Source organism: Juglans regia, chromosome 1 (genome assembly GCF_001411555.2).
Source record: "Juglans regia cultivar Chandler chromosome 1, Walnut 2.0, whole genome shotgun sequence".
Taxonomy (NCBI): Eukaryota; Viridiplantae; Streptophyta; class Magnoliopsida; order Fagales; family Juglandaceae; genus Juglans; species Juglans regia.
In genome coordinates this window covers 20,316,369-20,337,297 of record NC_049901.1, presented here as the reverse complement: position 1 = coordinate 20,337,297, position 20,929 = coordinate 20,316,369, and the positions used below count along the sequence as shown (strand labels likewise).

At 40.4% G+C, this 20,929-nt stretch overlaps 2 protein-coding genes across 2 annotated transcripts; one reads left to right on the top strand and one right to left on the bottom strand.

Moving 5' to 3' along the window:
• The first annotated feature begins 11,382 nt into the window (after positions 1-11,382).
• LOC108981938 (H/ACA ribonucleoprotein complex non-core subunit NAF1) lies at positions 11,383-15,684 on the top strand. Its single transcript, XM_018953191.2, has 3 exons — positions 11,383-12,415; positions 13,677-13,754; positions 14,335-15,684. Exons 1-3 carry the CDS (start codon positions 11,585-11,587, stop codon positions 15,472-15,474), a joined length of 2,049 nt encoding a protein of 682 aa, XP_018808736.1. The 5' UTR covers positions 11,383-11,584; the 3' UTR covers positions 15,475-15,684.
• Positions 15,685-16,299: 615 nt separating this feature from the next.
• Positions 16,300-20,605, bottom strand: LOC108981939 (protein ULTRAPETALA 1-like). Its single transcript, XM_018953192.2, has 3 exons — positions 19,878-20,605; positions 18,296-18,620; positions 16,300-16,751 (listed from the first exon to the last, which is right to left on the bottom strand). The coding sequence occupies exons 1-3, from the start codon at positions 20,089-20,091 to the stop codon at positions 16,577-16,579; spliced, it is 714 nt and encodes a 237-aa protein (XP_018808737.1). The 5' UTR covers positions 20,092-20,605; the 3' UTR covers positions 16,300-16,576.
• Positions 20,606-20,929: the final 324 nt, after the last annotated feature.

The following is a 20,929-nucleotide window of genomic DNA, read 5'->3' as shown; positions in this document are numbered from 1 at the left end:
GGCCAGACACATCGGGCTTCTGCAATATTTTCCTAAGGGAAACATCTGTGAGTACCGTCATCAGGTGGGCATGAAAGTATGGCCTAAGTCGCCTGGCGGCTTTGACCAGTGCAAACGCCAGCATCTTCATTCGGGGGTATCTGGCCTCGACTCCTCAAAAAGCACAGCTCATGTAGTAGACGAGTCACTAGTCCCCTTCCTCGTTGCGGACCAGGAAAACAGATATGGCGTTTGGGGTCACTGTCAGGTATACAATCAAACTTTCCCCTAGCTTGGTTTAACTAAGGAGTAGTGGGTGGGCCAAATACTCCGTCAGCTCATTGAATGCCCAATTACATTCCACGTCCCACTCTCGTGCCTTTCTGAGGACCTTGAAAAAGGGGAGGCAGCCGTCAGTTGATCTTTCGAGCAAGTGGTTCAAGACTGCCAATCTCCTTGCCAGCCTTTAGACCTCGTTGATTGTTCTAGGTGGAAACATGCCCACTATCGCCTTGACCTTCTCGGGGTTGGCCTCTATTCCACGTTCTGAAACCATGAAGCCCAAGAACTTCCCCGACTCGACCCCGGCACACTTTAGCAGGTTGAGCTTCATCTGATACCTTCTCAGCACTGCAAAAGCTTCCCAAAGGTCAGCGAGATGCTGCTTGGGTTTCCTGCTCTTAACTAAGAGGTAATCCACATAAACCTCCATGTTCCGCCCGATCTTCTCCTTGAACATCCGATTAACCAGCCGTTGGTAAGTTGTACTGGCATTCTTAAGACCGAATGACATGGCCTTGTAACAGTAGAGTCCTCGATCTGTGATGAAACATGTCTTCTCCTCATCGTCGGGGTTCATCTTGATCTGATTATACCCCGAGTATGCATCCATGAAACTAAGAATGTGGTGTCTGGCCTTCGAATCCACTATCATATCTATGCGTGGTAGTGGGAAGCTGTCATTTGGGCAGGCCTTGTTCAGGTCGTTGAAGTCTACGCACATCCTTCACTTCCCACTCACCTTCTTTACTAGAACCACGTTGGAGAGCCACTCAGAATAGTGGGCTTCCCTGATGAACCCTGTAGCTAAGAAACGGTATACCTCATCGGCAATAGCAACGTACTTCTCCACACTGAAGCTACAACGCTTTTGCTTGACCTTCTTTGTCTTAGGGTTCACGCTCAGGTGGTGTTTAATGACTGCCATATCGATCCCCAGGCATTTCTTCATGGCTCCAGGCGAACACGTCTTGGTGCTCAACAAGGAGCAGCTTTACAGATTTCCTCAACTCGGGATCCATCTTGGTCCCTACCCGAACAGTTCGTTCGAGTCTCTGCGGATCTACCAACACCAATTCCAAAGGTTCATTGGTTTCTACTTGCTCATCCCTTACTTCTTCATCCGACTCCGTTACGGCGGAGCTAGAGGTGGGTCGGCATCCTCTCTCACTCTTTCAAGGGTTCGTACCTCCTTGGCCTCTTGCCTCAGTTCTCGATCATAGCATTCCCGTATTAGGACCTGCTCGCCACGGATCTCGTCTACTCCCATACAAGTTGGAGATTTCATCTTCAGGTAGAACGTGGGGGTTATCGCCCTTAGGTTGTTCAAGGTCAGTTGCCCCAGGATTGTCTTGTAGGAGGAAGGGGCCTTTACCATGAGGAAATCCACCATGGTAGCTGCCGTTCTGGAGGCCTTTCCTACCAGGATGGACAAAGTCATAACCCCAATTGGCTGGACTATATCTCCAGTGAGGCCTTTGAGGGGTGTCAGGGCCGGGCTCAATCGATTGGGCATGATTTCCATCCGGATGAAGGCTTCCCATAATAGGATATCGGTCGAACTGCTGTTGTCGATCAGGACCCTTATAGTCGTATAGTTGGTGATCTGCATGGTCATCACTAAAGTATCATCGTGGGGGTGGAGGATGCCCTCCTCATCCTTCTCGCCAAAGGTTATGACAGTTCCCCCTGAGTGGCACTTGGTCCTTGGGACTGCCCTGCAACACTTCTTCATACCTAGCCCTTATGGCATGGGCCCTTCGTTCTTAGGAGATGGTCCTTCCCCTGGCGTACTCTTTTGCGATTGTGCGAATAATGCCCACGGGACCGTCTTCTCTAGCCAGACTTCTTCAGCACGAGCTCACTCTGGGTCATCCTCCAGCCCTTCGCCTTGCTGGACTTTCACTTCTCTGTGGTCGCGCACAACCATCGGGTCGCTGGCCGCGCCGCTCGTCACCCCGCTGGTCTAGTAGAGCTTCCAGCTCTTCCATTTTCTGGTGAAGCAATCCTCTGTTCGATGGCTGTCGATTTGGTAGTAGGTGCAGTACTTAGAGCGGACCGAGCCGTGTCAATGTTTGCCCTGCGGGCTTAGGTCTTTTTCGGCCTCCACGGCCATGCTGGAGTAGGTGCGCGATCCAACCCGCCCATGAGGGGCTGCTCCTCCGTGCGTTTGTTCTCGCGTGTCTTCCTCTTGTTACCTTCCCGACTCACCCTGCCACTCTGGCTGGTGGCTTTGTTGTCTGCCCTCTCCAACTCAATCTTCTAAGGGATCGTTAGTGCCCGAAGCGTATTTTCAGCATTGATAAAATCATCAACTCGGTCCATGAACTCCATCAACAAAGTTGGGGTCTTCTATGCAATCTTGGTCATGAAGGGGTTACGGGGCCAAACCCCCCCCCCCCCCCCCCCAAAGCAGAGTCGCCAAGGTGATTTTTTCATCATGGTCGTCTGTTGTCATGCTCCCAGTTGAACCGAGAGAGGTATGACTTCAAACTTTTGTCGTCTCCTTGCTTCATGATCAAGAGGTAGGCAGTAGTTCGCCTCCTTTTCCGGCTCGCCATCAATTGCATTTGGAAAATTCGGGCCAACTTGGCGAAACTGTCGATGGTCCTAGGCAACAAGGACCCGAACCATGCTCTCATCGTCCCTTTCAAAGTGAGAGGGAATGCTTTGCACGCGACCTCTCCCTTAGAGTATCCTTTCAAAGTACGTTCCAAGCTCATAATTATTAAGTTTTAAGTGTGTGAACTAATTCATATAATACAACGAATCTAATTTTCTTCTCCCTTAGAGCATCCTCATTAGATTATACAAATGCAAATGTAAACTTTACATAATATCACATTATTTTGCATTTGAATATTCCAATTAAAACATATTCCCACTTTGGATTATCCATCTATTAATTAAAATAATAAAATATTATTAATTTAATAATAATATTTTTTCTAAATTATTTTTCCTATTAATTTCTTTTTAAAATTAAAAGCTACAAAGAAATATTGTTTTTATTTCTTTTTTACTAACAGTAAATATCACCTATTTCTAGGTAAGTTTAAAAGTCAATAAATTACATCAACCCACAATTATAACCCATAAATTATAAAAAAAAAAAAAAAAAAAAAAAAAAAAAAAAAAAAAAAAAAAAAAAAAGAAGAAGAAGAAGATGAAATTCTGCGTTGTAGGAACTTTCTAATAACAAAAGTAATTTTCTTCATCAAATGAGTTCGGGAAAATATTTTAGTCCTTAGTTTACCGAGAGAGAGAGAGAGAGAGAGGGGCTCATAGGATTTCATTTCTAAAACACAACACTAGAGTAGTTCGGTATAGGAAGAGAGAGTGTTCAAAGTTGAGAAAGTATTTTTTATTCCATTTGGTCTAGCAACAGTAAAATCCAAATATGACCCACAACACTAATTTACTGTAGCTAGAAGTCTTTTCTTTTGCATTTGCATTTACAAAATCCAATGCAGTGTATTTTTTGGCTCTATTATCCAAACTCCTCATTGTTTTTTGGATTTTCATAATCCAATGAAGATGTTCTTAGATTATCTCTATTCATAATGTAATTGGACGGCGAGGTCTGATAAATTTTATAAACTAGGCAAACTACCAACCATTGTACATAGAATTAAGTTTGCTGCTACGTGGATATATAGTTCATGAGACCATCAAAACATGATCACTAGGATTTGAGCCAGTCAATTTAAGTACAAGATTTAAGTCCTTAAGTTCCTGATGATCAAATGTCAAAGAAAAATTAGAACAAGCCTATTTATCATATTGGCTAGAAAGCTTCTCTGATGTATGCGGCATGCACCAAACTAGCTAGAAACATGTATGCATATCTTACAGTACTGCCGCTGAAATTGAAACTACATTTATGGGCGGCATCTATTCATTTAGGTTTCTTTCCCCTCTTTCAATGAGTGTGCAATTCCAACCTAGCTCGAAAATAGGAGTAGGCTTTCGAAACCAACTAGGAGTGGGTCGTGATCATATGAAATCAGGCACACCAACAAAATTTTCTTTCAACCAGATTTAGGGGAAGTTTGGTTAAAAAAGATGTTGATGTCATGTTTTGCAACCTGGGCAACTCCACGCAGTTGAGCTCGAATATGGTTCTTGTTAAGATGGAAAATGGGGGCTTCGGGGGCCATGGTAGCTCCAATTCTTAAGTTAGTGAATGGTATCAAGAGGAAAATATTCAGTTAAAGAGAATGAGAGTTAAAGTATTGGAGAGTGTGAACCCCCCCCCCCCCCTCTCGGTTGAGGGTATGGGTATTTATAATTGGTTGGGGTGATTCCTAAGGTGGAGGTAGTAGGTGTGCGGCTCCGTACTAGGATCGGGTGTTCCTGCCAACTCCCTGCTGACCTGCCAGGCCTAATCACGGTTGTCACTGACACCCAGGGGGCATGCTATAGCGTGTCGACACCCGGGATGCATTAAATATGGCGTGGATCCTTACATGGTGTGCTCGTCCACGTTCTATTAAATGCAGCGTGGTTCTGGTCAAGCACGTTCATCATTCTACGCTATCCAGACAACAGTGTCAGGGACAGAGGATGTCCCCGACTGTCGACCAGCTATGGTGTCAAACTGTCCTGCCCTACCTTCCATACTTTTATTAGTGTACTCTGCCCAGTTACTTCTCTTCTTGGGCCTCCTGGGTCAACCCAGCCCAGAACTTATCATTGGAACTGGGCCCGGGCCTACTTTTTGGGCTTGACCTTGGGGATTACTCCCCTCACAAAAGACTTGTAATTCATCTAATCTAATCATTACAACTTTCTCAATTTTCACATAAAATATAAAACAATTCAGAAAATACCAGCCATGCTTTTAGTTGGCTATTCTCCTCACAAGGTATCAAAGCCAGCAAAGGTTTACTAATGGTTTCTTCCTCTACAACCTCATCGATCCCACTAGGGGAGATTCGACTTCCCTTCATTCTCTTTTTTCAAAAGCCAAACTTCCTGAAATATCAATCAAACTAGCCTCCACCAATTATCTCCTGTGGAAAGCACAAGTTGTTCTCATTTTGCATGGTAATGGCCTCCTTGGCTATGTAAATAATGATCTTTCTTGTCCACATCTTACGATAGTCGAAGATGATGGTGTACTGACTACAAATCTAGCTACATATAAATGGGTTCATATCAATCAGTTGATCCTTGGTTGGATCAACAGCTCCCTCTCGGATGTACCTCTTTCGCAGGTGACCAACAAAGAAACTTCCCGTGAAGCTTGGGAAGTCCTTAAGATGTTTTATGGTCAACATACATGTGACAGAGTTCAGCATATGAAATCTGAACTTCAATCTCTTCAAAAAGGATCCCCCTCATTGGAAGAATATCTTCATCGTGCCAAGTAATTGGCTCTTGCACTTCATGGTGCTAGAAGACCTACGGATGATGATGACTTCATCATCTATATACTCAGAGGCCTAGGCTCTAGGTTTGACCCCCATTGTTGCTGCCCTAAATGCCAAGGATAACTTTCCTTCACTTGAGGCCATGATTGGCAAATTACGTGACTTTGAGCTTCGTGTTTCTGCTACTTGGGAGATTCATTCACCTACGAAATTATACACCACTCGTGTTGTATCTACAAACGCCAACCGTGGCAATGCTTCAGCTCTTTCTCATCAAAAATATAAAGGGTAGCGTGGGGGTGGTCGTTCTCAAACTCGCAAACCTACTCCATGTTCACAACCAACTCCCTCTCGTGGTGGTGGTCGCAACAATGGATATGGTGGACACATTACTTGCTTCCGTTGTGGTAGTCATACTTGCTTCCGTTGTGGTAGTCCCAATCATAAGGTTGATGCCTGTTTTGCAACTGATGAAGAGGCCGAGCATTACAAGGCCTTCCTCTCTATTCAAGTTGGCGACACCATGGAAGAACCCTAGTTTCCAAATACTAGCGCTAATCAGAATATGACTCCCACCACAAATGACGAACAAGGTATAAAGAATTATACTGGCACTAATAAGGTTATGGTTGGTAATGGCATCGAGCTCCCTATATCTGCAGTTGGCCATTTTTCTGTTCCCAATACCTCTCTTTCAATTAACAATGCTCTTATTGTTCTTGAAATTCAAAAGAAACTAATTTTAGTTTCTCAATTTACTTCTAATAATCGGTGTTGTTTTCTGTTTTATCCATGGGGTTTCTTGATCAAGGAACCGGTGAAAAATCGGGTAATGTTTAAAGGCTTGGTTGAAGGAGGCTTATATCCCTAACGTGTCAAATCTCCGTGCTCTTCCCCTGTTGCCTTCCATGCTACAAAAGTGTCGGGAACAACATGGCATGCGCGTTTGTGTCACCCCAATTCCAGAATTCTACACCTTTTGTCTAACTTCATGCCTATTTTGAATAAAAACATTTGTTTTTGTGAAAGTTGCTCACTTGAAAAATCAACTAAATTGCCTTTCTCTCCTCGCACTGTCTATGCTCCCACATTTCTTCACACTCTTCATATAGATTTATGGGGACTAAGTCCCATTTCTTCCTATGATGGGTTTCACTTTTATTTGGTTATTATCGATGAATTTTCTCATTATATTTGGCATTTTCCTATGATGCGCAAATCTAATGTCATTCAACTTCTACCTAAATTTTAAACATTGTTGGAAAATCAACTTCAAACATATTAAAATTATTCAAAGTGATGGTGGAGGTGAGTTTGTCAATCAATCATTAAAAGACTACTTTACTTCCAAATATATTATTCATCACATTTCGTGTCTCGGGATCCCGGCACAAAATGGTTTGGCCGAACTTTATCATCGTCATATTGTTGAAACTAGTCTTACTTTAATGGCGCATTCTTTGGTACCTCCAAAATTTTAGACAGCCGCTTTTGCCAACTCCGTTTATCTTATTAATCGGCTACCCACTCCTATTCTTCATGGCAAGTCACCTTATGAGATCGTCTTCCACTCACCACCTTCCTATAGTTATTCGCGAGTATTTGGTTGTCCTTGTTATCCATACCTCACTCCCTTTGGTCATTCCAAGCTAGAATTCAAATCTACTCATTGTGTCTTCCTCAGATACTCACCAAATCATAAGGGCTATCGTTTGAATCCTCTCTCCGGCCGAATTTTTATCTCTAGGCATGTCATTTTTTATGAAAATACATTTCCTTTTGTCTCTCACAGATCCATCTCTCAACCCTCATTGTAATTATTCCGAGTTATGCCCCTGCCCACACGTCTTCAAACTTCTGCTACTCAACCCATTGTTTCTGCCCAATCTTGGCCTCTGAATTCTTCTTCGGCCCTTTCAACCTTAGACCCCTCAAGCCTCTCAAATCAGCCTATTGCAACATCATCTTAACTTCCACCCATTTTTGGCTTAGCTCAGTCCCCTTCTGTACCAAGTCCAACACGGACCCACCCCATGGTTACCCGCACCCAAGATGGCACAAGAAGGTCACAAGTTCTTTTCTCAACTTGCCATCCTCTAACAGGCTGTTTAATGGCTAATCTTGCAGCCCAACCCTCTGAGCCCAGATCCTATAAACAAGCCCTCAAGGATCCTCAATGGAAGCAGGCCATGCGTTTGGAAATGAATGCCCTACATGCCAACCATACTTGGACCTTGGTTCCAAAAATAGCGTATATGAATTTGGTGAGTAGTAAATGGGTTTTTAAAATTAAAACTTGAGTCGATGGATCATTTGAACTTTATAAAGCCCAACTTGTTACCAGAGGCTTCACACAGCTTCATGGGTGATATGAACCCGCGGGAAAGGAATCCCTTGAACCCACAGTCAATTTGAAAACTCCCCAAGAAAGCCAAAATCAAGTCAAGGATGAAGAACCTAGACCCGATGAGAACTTGTTTCACTCATCCATTGTGTTGCAAGCCATGCAACAACAGTTTGAGCAGTTGAACTTGGTGTTGGGTGAAGTGAGGGATAGTATGGATAATCAAGAAGCAATGATTAGAAATCTACAAGGTATGAGGGATAGGAGGCGACGTGAGCATAGAGTTGAAAATCAGTATGAGAATGAAGGAGATGGTGAGGAAGAGGAAGATTTAGCATCTGACGTTGGGTCGGGTAGAAATAGAGGAGTTAGGCATGAAAGAGGACTTGAGGGGAATCTAAGGGGTCGGGATGGTGTAGATAGAGACCTTGGTAGCATCAAAATGAAAATACCATCTTTCCAATGAATCAAAGCATAATCTTCATCATTTAAGCCCTTGAACTTGTATTTGGCCCATCTGGAACTTGCAATATATCTTTAAGACTAGGCCCATCTTGGTTCCCATCAATGGGCTTAACTATGATGAAACCTTTAGCCTAGTGGTCAAGCCTGATAAAACTCGTCTCATTCTTACGTTGGTTCTTTCTCATAACTGGTCTTCGAAATAGTTGAATGTAAGTAATGCATTCTTACATGGTGATCGACAAGAAAAAGTGTTTCTCACTCAACCACCTGGTTTTGAGGGTTCCACTCATACTAATTATGTTTGTTGTCTTCACAAAGTACTTTTTGGTCTCAAACAAGCTTCTCGTGCTTGGTACATGAAATTCAGCTCCTACATTCAGTAGATGGGTTTCTGGAGGTGTCCTTATGATACTTCATTGTTTTTTCGTCAACAAGGCTCTAATATTATTATTATTTTTATTTGTGTTGACAATATTATATAATCAATTTATTGGTCGAAGTCAAAAGTACGAGACTTGAACTATACCATCTTATGAGTTTGAACACTCGCCATGACGTCGCTTGCTAGCATACAAGGAGGGTAAATGAGAGTTTGTAGATGATATTTCACATTATATATGTTAAGCGAATAGGTTCCAGATATTTTTTTAATGAGTGGATAAGTTCATTATCTATCTATAATAAACAGCTAGTTTAGGGGCTAGGGAGTAGTAATTCATTCATGTGATAACTTGGACCAAAATTCCCATCCGCATATCCTATATTGGACTGAAATATCTCTGCTATTTGATTTGACCAGAGTTTCCCTAGAATAGTTTCCGGGTTAGGCTAAAATTCTCTGCTACATATCCCAACGGACTAAAATACCCTTACAACATATCAAATTAGACAAAACCACAAATGATCCAAATTAAAGAAGCCGGTCAACAACATGAATCTCAACAACCAAAAACTAGCTGATCAACAACCAAAACTCTCCATCTCAAAATCATCAATTCTACGACAGAAATACCTGCAATGGTGTCATTGATATTGTCATCAATATGAGAACCAGTGACCCAGCGTCGTGGGTTGGTATAATCAAAACCAGACCAATGGCAAAGGTAGCATCATGGGTCTCTAGTGCGGAAACCCACGGCAACGTAACACCATGTATCCAACCCACATATAGACCCAAGGCATCATTGTGGGTTCAAATCAACCTAGCAATGGACCACGATGTCAATGTGGCTCCAAATCGAGTATCCAAATCAATCTAAGGATGGATCACGGTGTCGCCGTGCATTCAAATCGGCCTAGGGATTGGCCATTTTGGCGTGGTGAGCACATCACCCTATGCTTGTTTGTGTGGCGAGCACTTTTGCACTTGCTCCAAGGTGAAAGTACTTTTGAGGAGCATTTTGCCTCACATAGTGCTCGTCGAGGAGCCGAGTACTTTTGTTCCCATGGTATTCACGTAAATGGCAAGCACTTTACCTCCTGTGATGCTCACTATCTAAGGGGCAATCACTTTTGTTCTCCACAATGCTTGCCTTGGGGGGCGAGCACTTTGCCATCTTTTGCTTGGCTATGGTGCTCACCAAGGTGACAAGCACTTTTGTTCCTACGATACTCGCTTGTGTGGTGAGCATTTTGCCTCCCCTGGTTCTCGTCAAGATAGAGTAATTTTTTTTTCTCCATTATGCTAGCGCTAGGGACGAGCTTTTTCCCTCCCCACTATGCTCACAAAGGTGGCAAGCTCCATACTCCTTCACGATGCTCACTAAAGGTGACAAGCAATTTTACTTCTTGTGGTACTTGCTTGGGGTATGAGCACTTTTATTCCTGTGGTGCTCGCAAGGTGACCAACACTTTGCCTCCTATAGTGCTCACCGAGGTGGCGAGCACGTTTCTCTCACCATGCTCACCTTAGTGGTAAACACTTTATTTTCTCTAAGGAATCAACACATGCGGTTCTAAGCTAGTGATTGTTGAAAGTTTCAAGTAGTTCATAGTAGGTGATTCTGAAAAGTCATTTAGCCCGCTAAAATTTTTTAGGGTTATTTGTGATGTCAAGTATAGAATAAAGTACTTGATTTTCCTTCGGTTGCTTCTTTGTGAAGTAAAATACATGTTTGCACTCATAAAATACATGTTTCTTTGGTTTTTATTTTTTTTCATGCCATACCTAATATACCATTTTTTACAGTATCATAACTCGAACAATCATTTTTCCATTCAATAAAAGCTTCATCTAATTTTAATATCCTTAAACATTAAACAAAAAAAAAATACACAACTTTACTAGTAATTATTTTCTTAATTATTAAAAAAATTAAAATACCTGAACAGTAACTTTGAGAGCACCAAGTATCATTTTTCAAAAGTTAAACATATATCAACCTACCTCATATCTCCAAACACATCTCAATAAGATCTATAAAATCCACTCAAATATATTAACTCATTATTATTTATAAATAAACTCAGATCATTTGAAATACTCTTAGCATCCAAACGAAACCTTAATCGCTTTCTACCACATGTTTTCTGTTTAGAATTTAGATGGGTGAAGTAGTCTCAATTTTGTCGGTCTATGGGGCTATAATTCAAAACAAAAACTACGAAGGAGGCGAATCTCAATAATCAGAAGGAGTTAGTGATCAAATTTGTATATTTTATTACTCTCTTTTTTTTTTCTTTTTTTTTTTAAATATGGAAGCATAACATGCCATGATAGCATGTCATTTTTTTAATTTTTACCATTTCAATAATTTTATTTTTTCAATATTAGAAATTCGTATTATGTTTTTTAAATTTTTTCAGTCGCGTGACATACTAAAAAATCTATCGTAAATCTTACAAAGAATTTTATTAAAAGATAGAACCAACAAAAGATAACGATGTAAAAATCATGAATTGAAGAAGACATAAAACGACATCGTTGGGTCGTCAGAAATCAACCGACCTTCTACGATGTTCTCGCCCTTAACAACTCACTAGGGTTTAAGATTCAAACTATACCCAGCCCGACCGAACAAAAACCCTACTCCACCCTTAACTTCATATATATTGGCCTCCTTTTTCCCTGCAATGGAATTCTACTTCTCCGTGCCCTTGGCTAATCCCTGCTCTGAAAGCTCTAAGTTTTTTCCTTTTGGAAATGGTGGGATTTATATCTGAACCCTCCTCTGTTGATGACCTCGAACAAGCTCCAAAGCTCAAGGATTCGAACAACTCACTTGACCCTTTCGACCCCACATCCGCCGAATTCTTATTCTCTGATTCTTTCCCAGATTTCGATTCTATAAAAGACTGGTTTGAGGATACAACAATCCCAGGTATGGATGATATAGGAAAGTTTGAGTTTGGAACTCCCGAGAAGCCCATTGAGCTTGTCCAAGTCCAGACTCCACGAGGGCCTGAGCCAATTGGTAATGTTTCTGAGCCAATTGTTCCTGGGTATGGGGCAAGCGTTGCTGGATCTGGCTGTGGGGTGAAGGTGGAGGAGTGTGAGTGTGAAAACTTAGGGAATTCGAGTTATTGCATTGAGGAAGAGATGAGGAAGAAGGTTATTTTGGGTAGTGATCCTGGTAATTCGGATCTAGGCTGTGGGAATGATATGAAGAGTAAGATAGAAAGTGACGGAGATGAGAGTGGAAGTTCGGAGTCTGAGAGTGAAAGTTCGTTTTCGTCAGCGGCAGCTTCAAGTACTGGTAGTAGTGATGATGATGAGGAGGAGGAGGAGGAGGAGGAGAAAAAGGAAACGAAGGTGGAGGTGACGAGGGGTGCCGATGAGGCAGGTGAAGTTGAAGAAGGAGAGATAAGGGACGGTGATGATGAGCAGGAGATGAAACGTGGGACTGATGACGACGGTGAAAACAATGAAGTTGATGGAGAGGGGATGGTTGATTGGAGCGATGTTGACGAGGGTGACGATGACGATGAAGGCGGTGCTACAAGAGGACCCATTAGATCAACTCATGAACTTGAGGTACACAAATGTCATCTTTTTTTCTTTTTTTCTTTATTTTTTTTTTTGGGGGTTATATGCACTCCTTATTGTGTGATTTTCGTTCTTTGAAATTTGAGGACTGCACGAGTATAGTGTTCACTGAAATTGTGCATATTTGCCTGGATAATAGGCTATTATGCTCTGTTATTTGTTGCTATTAGCTTCGGATGGATCTGGAAATCTGCATTTCTTTTTCTTTTTTTCTAGGAAAATTGTGCTGCAGCTATTTAACATATCCTGTGGCTGATATTAATGAGTGTATACTTGGATTGGCTAGTTTGAAGTGGCCACAGAGTGCACTAATCATTGCCTAGGAGCTCATTATATTAATTTGTATCTCAAACTAAAAAACTACTTCCCAGGAGGAGTGAATGTATATTGCCTAATGATATGCTCATTTGACTCTATCGGGTATGGAAAGGATTCTCACTGTACTTTTATCTTTTGGAAATAATAAGGCAGAAATTTACTTATCAAGGAAAAACTCCCTCCCTCTCTTCTAGACTTGCATACCCCGTCTGTTTGAGCAATTACATACACTTACTGATTGATTCTCCTTACTTTTTGGATTTTAATTGGGGTTATTCTAGTGGTGCTCCTAAATGACAGGATAATATCTGTTTTTTGATATAGTATACAGTAGGCTCCTAAGTTTATCGTGGCATTCAAGGTAAGACTTTTCTTGCATAAGAGTTGATGTAGAATCAACATTTATATTAGGATGAGTTATTCTTTGGAATTATCATGCTAAACTGTCAGCAGAATTGGAGTAATAGTAAATTGTGAATTAGTTTGTAAAACCTTTTCTTGCTCTATTTTCATACTTCCTTTTTGGGCCTTAAAACATTTCTTTGCTGTGAGCTTGTTCTTCGTTATTCATATATATATATATATATATATATTAGCATTCTGCTCTCTTCCTGGCCCAACACATTCATGTTTCTGCTAAAATTTAGAAATAAATAGTGGCAGTCTGGAATCATACAGATAAACATCATTTATGTTGCAAAAAACCATAATGCAACATAACATAACAACTTAAATGTTTTCTGAACACAACATGACATAAATGTTGACAAATTGAGTTTTTTGGCATCTTATTTGTCTTCTGAAATATTTTAACACTGGAAAGCTGCAAGGAACACGCCCATACTTTTGTTTCCTTTATTTTTCAAAACAAGGCTTCTAATAAGGACCATTAGTACCACATCAGCCTGCAATAAATTATTGAATTTTGCAGGTCCTCCCTCCTGTTCCTCCGGTGGATGTGATCCTGCAACCACATCATCAGATGCTACCTGTGGGAGTTGTTTTATCAGTAAGCCTACAGAAACTTTATTCATATAATTTTGTTCTTTCCTATCTTGAATTTCTAAGTTACATACATTATAGAGAATTCGTGTGCTTGGGAGTCCCTGATGATTAATGATTAAATAAACCAAGATTTTACCATGACTGCAATTTTAGAGAGACGTGAAAGGGAAAGCCTATGGGATCTCACTTCTGTAACTCAATAGCCAGCACCGGAAACTGTCTTTACATTGGATGTTTGGTGTTTTGATGATCCCTACCTTATCAACTGCAATTTCTTTATTTATTATTGCTTTCATTGCTGCTCCTCCGAGGTCTTTATCCCACAACCATATCCTCTAACCTGTTCTTACATGGGTAGGGGGTGTGAGCTATAGAACCCGTTGGCATATACATTTGACCTAAATTATGACAACAAAAACTTTTTGATAAGTAATTATGACAACAAAAACTTAGTCTGGCACAAACAATGTTGGTAACTTAAATGTCATTGCTTGAAGAGTTGGATGACCCCTTGATCAGCTTCGTATTGATCCTGGCATACTATTGGATAGATCATTTTGATTATGTTACTTGATACTTTACAGATTATTGGTGCTCAAGTCATTGTAGAAGGTGTTGAGAAGCACAATCCTCTTAGTGAGGGTTCTATCCTCTGGATAACTGAAAGCAGAACCCCACTGGGGCTGGTGGATGAAATATTTGGACCTGTCAAAAACCCATACTATAAGGTAAGATACAATTCAGATAACGAAATCCCATCTGCGATCCATGCAGGCTCTTCGATCTCTTTCGTACCAGAGTTTGCCAATCATGTGCTCAATGACAAGGATCTTTACAAGAAAGGTTACGATGCATCTGGTGCAAATGATGAAGAGGTGACGGATGAGGCAGAGTTTTCTGACGATGAGAAAGAGGCCGAGTACAAGAGAATACAAAAAATGACAAAGAGGGGCATAAATGAACCGAATGTTAGAAACAAGAAAAATAATAGAAAGGTCAAAAATAGGGATGGGCAATGGAAAAATGCTCAACCATCATCACGTCAACCACAGACACGTGTCAATCAGCTAGCATCCTCTCAAAACCAGCATAATTTCTCACCTGCTGCTGCATTTTCTGTAGGACAAGGTTATGTTAGTGGACCTGGCCTAGTTCCACCATTTCCCCCAACAGCACAGACAGTTGGTTTTAACACACCACCAAATGGAGTTTGGACAAATGGGAATTTTGGGATGCCGTTTCAGCCACCACAGGGTGCAGTCTTTCCTAATGGATTCCCAACTAATGGTATGACCTGGCTCCCACCGAATCCTCACCAGCATCTGATGCCTATGCCAAACAGAATGCTGTTTCAGCAGCAGTTTGATCCTAGTCAGAGGTCACTTCCTACTGCAATGTTACCAGCTGAACAGTCAAATATGTTTCTTGGACCCACATTTGGACGTGGTCTGGCGGATCAGAATGCCTTAAATCAAGTGACACTTGGGATGGTTTTACAGGGCCGCCATACGCAACCATCAACGAATAGTGGAGAACGAGGAGTCATGTCTAATGGGTTGGAAGGGGAACAAGGCTGTGCTATGCAACAATCCTTTTTCACTCCAGGCAGTGTTGAAAATCCCCAGCAAAGTAATCTGGGTGCGTCTTCATGTCGTGGAAGGAAACCATATCGTCGTGGGGGTGGTCGTTTTGCAGGTGGGAGAGCTGGGCGGCATTCAAAATGATGGTTTTTTGTGTTCCGCTTCACCATAACACATTAGTATATGATTGGCTATGGCCTATGCAGTTTTGGAGTTCCATGGTTCGTGTGATACATAAGCTTCGGATAATATGTTGAAAAATATTTCCTATGTGCAGGTGGTTGCGTTTTCTGTTGATTTTGTAACAAAGGCAACCTACAGCTTTAGTAGATATCTTCTTCGTTTTTCGTTACTACTGTTTTCGCCACCTCTCTCTCTCTCTCTCTCAGATGTAAGGGTCGTAAAATGAGAGGTCGATGATGTCTGACCAAATTTCTGGTTCTCAACTGCAGTGTCAGTACTAATTGAATGACTATAAAAACCCTAGACTTTGAAGATGAGCCATAATTGTCTTTGTTATTATGCTACAAACTCAAAAATATTATACAAAAATAAAAAATCTATGAACTAATGTACTTTACGTAATCCATTAAATCTATTTGCATTAAATTACATAAGCTTTAGAATTACTTTTATATAATTCTTTTATATAAAAATATTTCTCTTCAGAAAAAGCAAATTTAAGGTTTATTCATTTTAATGCATTGCACAATGCACGGTTCCCCCTAGTGCCATGTGCTGAATTAAAGAAAAATTTATATCTTTAAAATTTAAATATAGAATATTATTTTTGTTGTATATATTTCCCGACAGGTTTTCATAGACCAATTGAAAACCTTTTGTGTCTATAGAAGTACCGTACGTCGTACTGGGATAGTAATTAATCATATATTACTCGTTGGACATAATCATTTTGCAAAGTACCCACATGAATGCATATTTCAAAACAATGAACTTGGATCAGCTACATTAATAAAGCTTCATAAAAATGATAAATATATTAAATGATAGAAAAAATAGAAACACATGCCAGTTATAAATCAGAATAAATTACTGGATTTGAAAGTTTTAAATCAGTCAATGGGGAAGTGCGAACACTGATGAGGCCAGGAACTGGAAACTCATTTCCGCTGTAAGGAAGTCGAAGACAAATGGCACCGAGCTTTTCATATGCGGGGCGGGGCTTGAATGGGTAAAGAACCCACCTTAAGGAGAAAAGCAAGCTGAACGGGTTTGCTTTGGAGACTCAAGTCTTCGCATTCCGGGTAAAGTCGATGCAAGTCTGGCAGCTGCAATCAGAAAAACGACAGATTTCACATCCAAAACACACACAAGATGTGCAGCCCTTGCATGTTGGAGAGCGAGTGCAGCCCCGATAAACCCTGCGACTTGCTCTTTCTTCGTCATCATCACATGTAATTCTGAATACAGAAAGCGGTTGTTTCACATGAGTACTTCTGAATACAAGACGGTGTGCATACATGGATATATAAATAAAATATGTTTCACAAGAGTACATAATATATATGCCTACAAAAAATACCAGTGTGCATATAATAAATCAGTCAGTTGCTCGATTCCCTTGAGATCTCTCTATCATCTTCTATAACTTCTATAATTCTTCATGCAATAAGGTCTGCTCATAGATTCACATGTCTGGTTTTATCACCCCTACCAAATAATACCTTATTAAGTTCTATCCCTTGTTATCTTATTATCTCATTTGTCAAAGCTAACCATACAACATACCAGCATTAAAACATACCCACTTCAATAGTGGTTCGAACATGAGGACACGTTTGAAAATAAATCATTTCAGTTTTAGAAAATTCCTATGGAAAGACAATGAGAAATCAGCTGATAATTGAGTGTTAAACAGTAAATAAAAAACCACACAAAGTTCCTGGATTAAAGGGGCGTGGAGAAGCTACAAGCAAAGTTGATTATGATGGCCTTCAACCTTTACAATATTTTGATAAGTAAAATTGCTTTTGAGCATCACTCCATCGTTGCTAGTCTTCAACCTTTATATAGCCATGTACTATGATAAAGCATAGTGGTTTGATGCGACTAGGAGGTGGGGGCTGTGTTTTCCAATCCCAAGCTTAGGGTAAGAGGTTGAGACCACCAAGACATAAACCCCTTAAATTATGAGAAATGATATTCGTCATCCTTTCATCATCCTCTGATGAGACATCATATGATTGGAAAACTATTTTTTATTTTTTACTCATCTGCCAATCATTTGATGACGCATTAGAGGATGATAAAAAATGATAGTCAAAAAGATGGCGAATGGTCTGTCTTGAATTCAAGATAGATGCAGAAGTATCCTTCTCAAAGGTTCAAATACCTACCCATTTCTTCTTTTTTCTCAAGTCAGAGAACTAAAATTCATATTTTATATGTATAAGAACTTCTTCCATATCCTTACATATCAAAAAAAGAACTTCTTCCATATCCTATCTATTAAACCGTGGAAGCTTGCAAAAGTTTCTACAAATACTATCATAGGAACCAAATTACCTTGCAAATTACCCTTTGCACTACATTCTGATTTAACTATGAATATAAACAATATGGCCAGGATCCAGAACTAGCACGACTGGGTTGCCCCAAGTCCGTTAAGCAAACTTGCATCTTAAACTACCTTGAAGGTTACTTACAAGCTATATAAGATTCTATTTGTTGTAACAAAGCACAACGATATCCGAGCTGGAAAAGACCACTCTACAATATGAGACAGCAAACGAGCCAGTACAGTGATTGAGCAAACGCAAGCCTTTAGAAAAAGATTTAACAGATTTAAGATAAGTATAAAACCTATAACCTAGGGGTAAAGAGACATAAAAACAACAACTCGCCACTGAATGGCTAATAGCCTAATATATAAAATAAGGGATTCAAAATGATTCATTCATGAATAGAAAAAGATGCATTCATTCAATGTAGGGGGCAAACATACTTATCATATGGAAGATCAGAACATTTCCAATTTACATCTGCCAAAGCATCATGATGAATGCGACATTCCTCTTTTGTCCGCAGACGGAACCTGCGCTCCTTGTTGCATCTAGTACAGCGAACAAACTCATCACGATGACAAAGTCGTCCATTTTGGGATCTGTGGGACCCATTAGCATTTTTAGATGCTTGGTTGTAGTATTTGAGCAGCACTGTCTTAAACAACGGAACCTTCTCCCCATTAACTATGACCCAAACATTGTTCTTCCATTTCCTAGCAGTCTCTCTTCCAGAATGCTTCTCAAATGCAGCTGGAGTCAGCTTGTCTACTCATTTAAATAGTCAATAAAAGAATTAGATTATCAGAATTTTTTTGATAAGTAGAATTAGATTATCAGAATTGGAGGATAAAAAGGGATCCTAACATAATACCATATAGCACGTGCTGTACACAACAGAAAAGAAAGTGTTCGCATGAATACATGAGGTGGAACATAAATCAAATTATTCAGTGAACCCCAAAGATCCATTAACACTAATAGAGCATCCACATCTCAAGTGCTCATCAAATTTAATCATTAACCCAAGTCCAGAGCATACAATCTTTCAGAATTCAAGTTTGGCATTGAAAAAAGAGTCGTTGAAGCAATCCTCAGGAATTTTCTAGGTGCAAATCCAGCAGGCCTAGCCATTGCAAGGCGGATACAAAAAACTGTTTATAGGAGGAATGCAGGACCTTCTTAAATCGTCAGTCATCAACACTACAAAATAAAGCTTCAACTTAGACACCTGCACTATGGAAATGAAAAGACATGCAGACCAAGAGAAGCATGAAGCGCATTCTAACTTAAAGACCATGGCCATGCTTGGTCATCAGAATCCAAGCTCAAAGTTCGTTCATTGCCCAGAAACGATCAAGGCCTAACAACAAACGGATCATCACAGCATCACCGGCAGATATGCCAACGTCAAAATGAAGAGCCAAATTTCACCAGGGACACCAGTCGCAACATACCAACAAATCCAAGAAGAAAACATGGAGAAAACCCATAAAATATACAACCACTGCTACAGCATCCCCTAACACTATACTCTGCCAAATAGAAATAACAGAACTCGGGGGTCAAAAACCATCTAAAAGACCTAGCCTAAAGCATTATAATCATAAAATCACAACCATAATGACAATGCAGGTTTTCTTCTAAGATACGTACTCAAAGACAACCACTGCAATAGATAAAGAAGCCACGTTTCAACCTGAACCGAACCATATCAAGTTGAAAATATCCAAATCCATAACTGCATTATTTTGTGTTTAGCATTAAAGGGAACTCATTCACTGAGACAAAACAACATACAGTTAAACTGTGGAACAGCCAAACGACGAACAACTTGCAAGGTTTTCCATCACCAAAAATCTAATCCCGAAACAGATTAAATAACAGTAAGTGGCAAACATCAACGTCAAAGACCAGTTTACCACAGCCTCTATATGCACACGCATACACATCCAAACATGCATAAAAATCAAAACCCATTTCCCAAAAAGATCAAAAGAAGGCAAAGAGAGAGAAGAGAGAGACCTTCCTGACAACCAGGGGTGCATTCACAAATGATCTCGAGGTCACCATTTTGGAAAACCCTAAGCCTCCCAACAGCATCACCATATCTATGACTGGTACAACCACACGTGACCTCTATGTAGTCCAAGCCTCTCTTCACCCCACTCATCTCTCGCAGCTCCTCATCGCTAAACATCACCACCAACTCACTGTCTCTCTCTGCCCCATTAGCCATTTTCTCTCTCTCTTCAAGCAAAAAAAAACAAAACGAAAAAGAACTCTCTGTTCTTAAACAACAAAGAGAAGACACCCAGAAAACCCCACAAGATATTTCGGAGAGAAATCGCAGAAAAGGTCAAAAATAATCCTAATAGAATCAGAAACAGAAAACAAGGGTATTTGGGTATAAGAGAGAGAAACACAGAAGACTATATAAAAGGGGTAGAGAGACGAGGCTCATAGAGAGCACATCTCCAAAGGGTCACCGCGAGAGATCTGGTGGAGAAAACGTTGAAAGTGGCGGAGAGAGAGAGATGAAGAATTAGAGAGAGAGGGTTGTTGGGTTGGTGTGGGTTTGGGGTTGGGGCCGTAACTTGCGAATGAATGAGCTGGCGAAGAGGCGAAAACAAATGTCGTGGGGTGAAGAGGTTAAAGGCCGCTTAGGGTGCTACTTGCATGATATGACATGAGAGAGAGTAGAGAGAGAGATGATGGATGGCCTTGGGGTCAGGGCTTTGGGTTATGTGGGGAAAATCCCTCTCCTGGGAAGCAGACGAGGTTTTTTCGATAAGTGTTTGTTTCCAAGTCTGCTTTTTTCCCTTTTTTACTGCCACACACACTACTTGTTTTCTTTTATTTATATTTTGTTACAATTAGGCCGTTTCGATTAGTTATTAAATAAAATATTTTTTTTAATATTTTTTATTTATTATTTTTTGTATAAAAATTTAAAAAAACTATAATAATAAAATGAATTGATGTGAATTTTCAATTTAAACAAGGACTTATCTTATTTAATACTAAATTCAATAATTTATAAATAAATGTGATATTATCAAAAATATCTTTCTTAT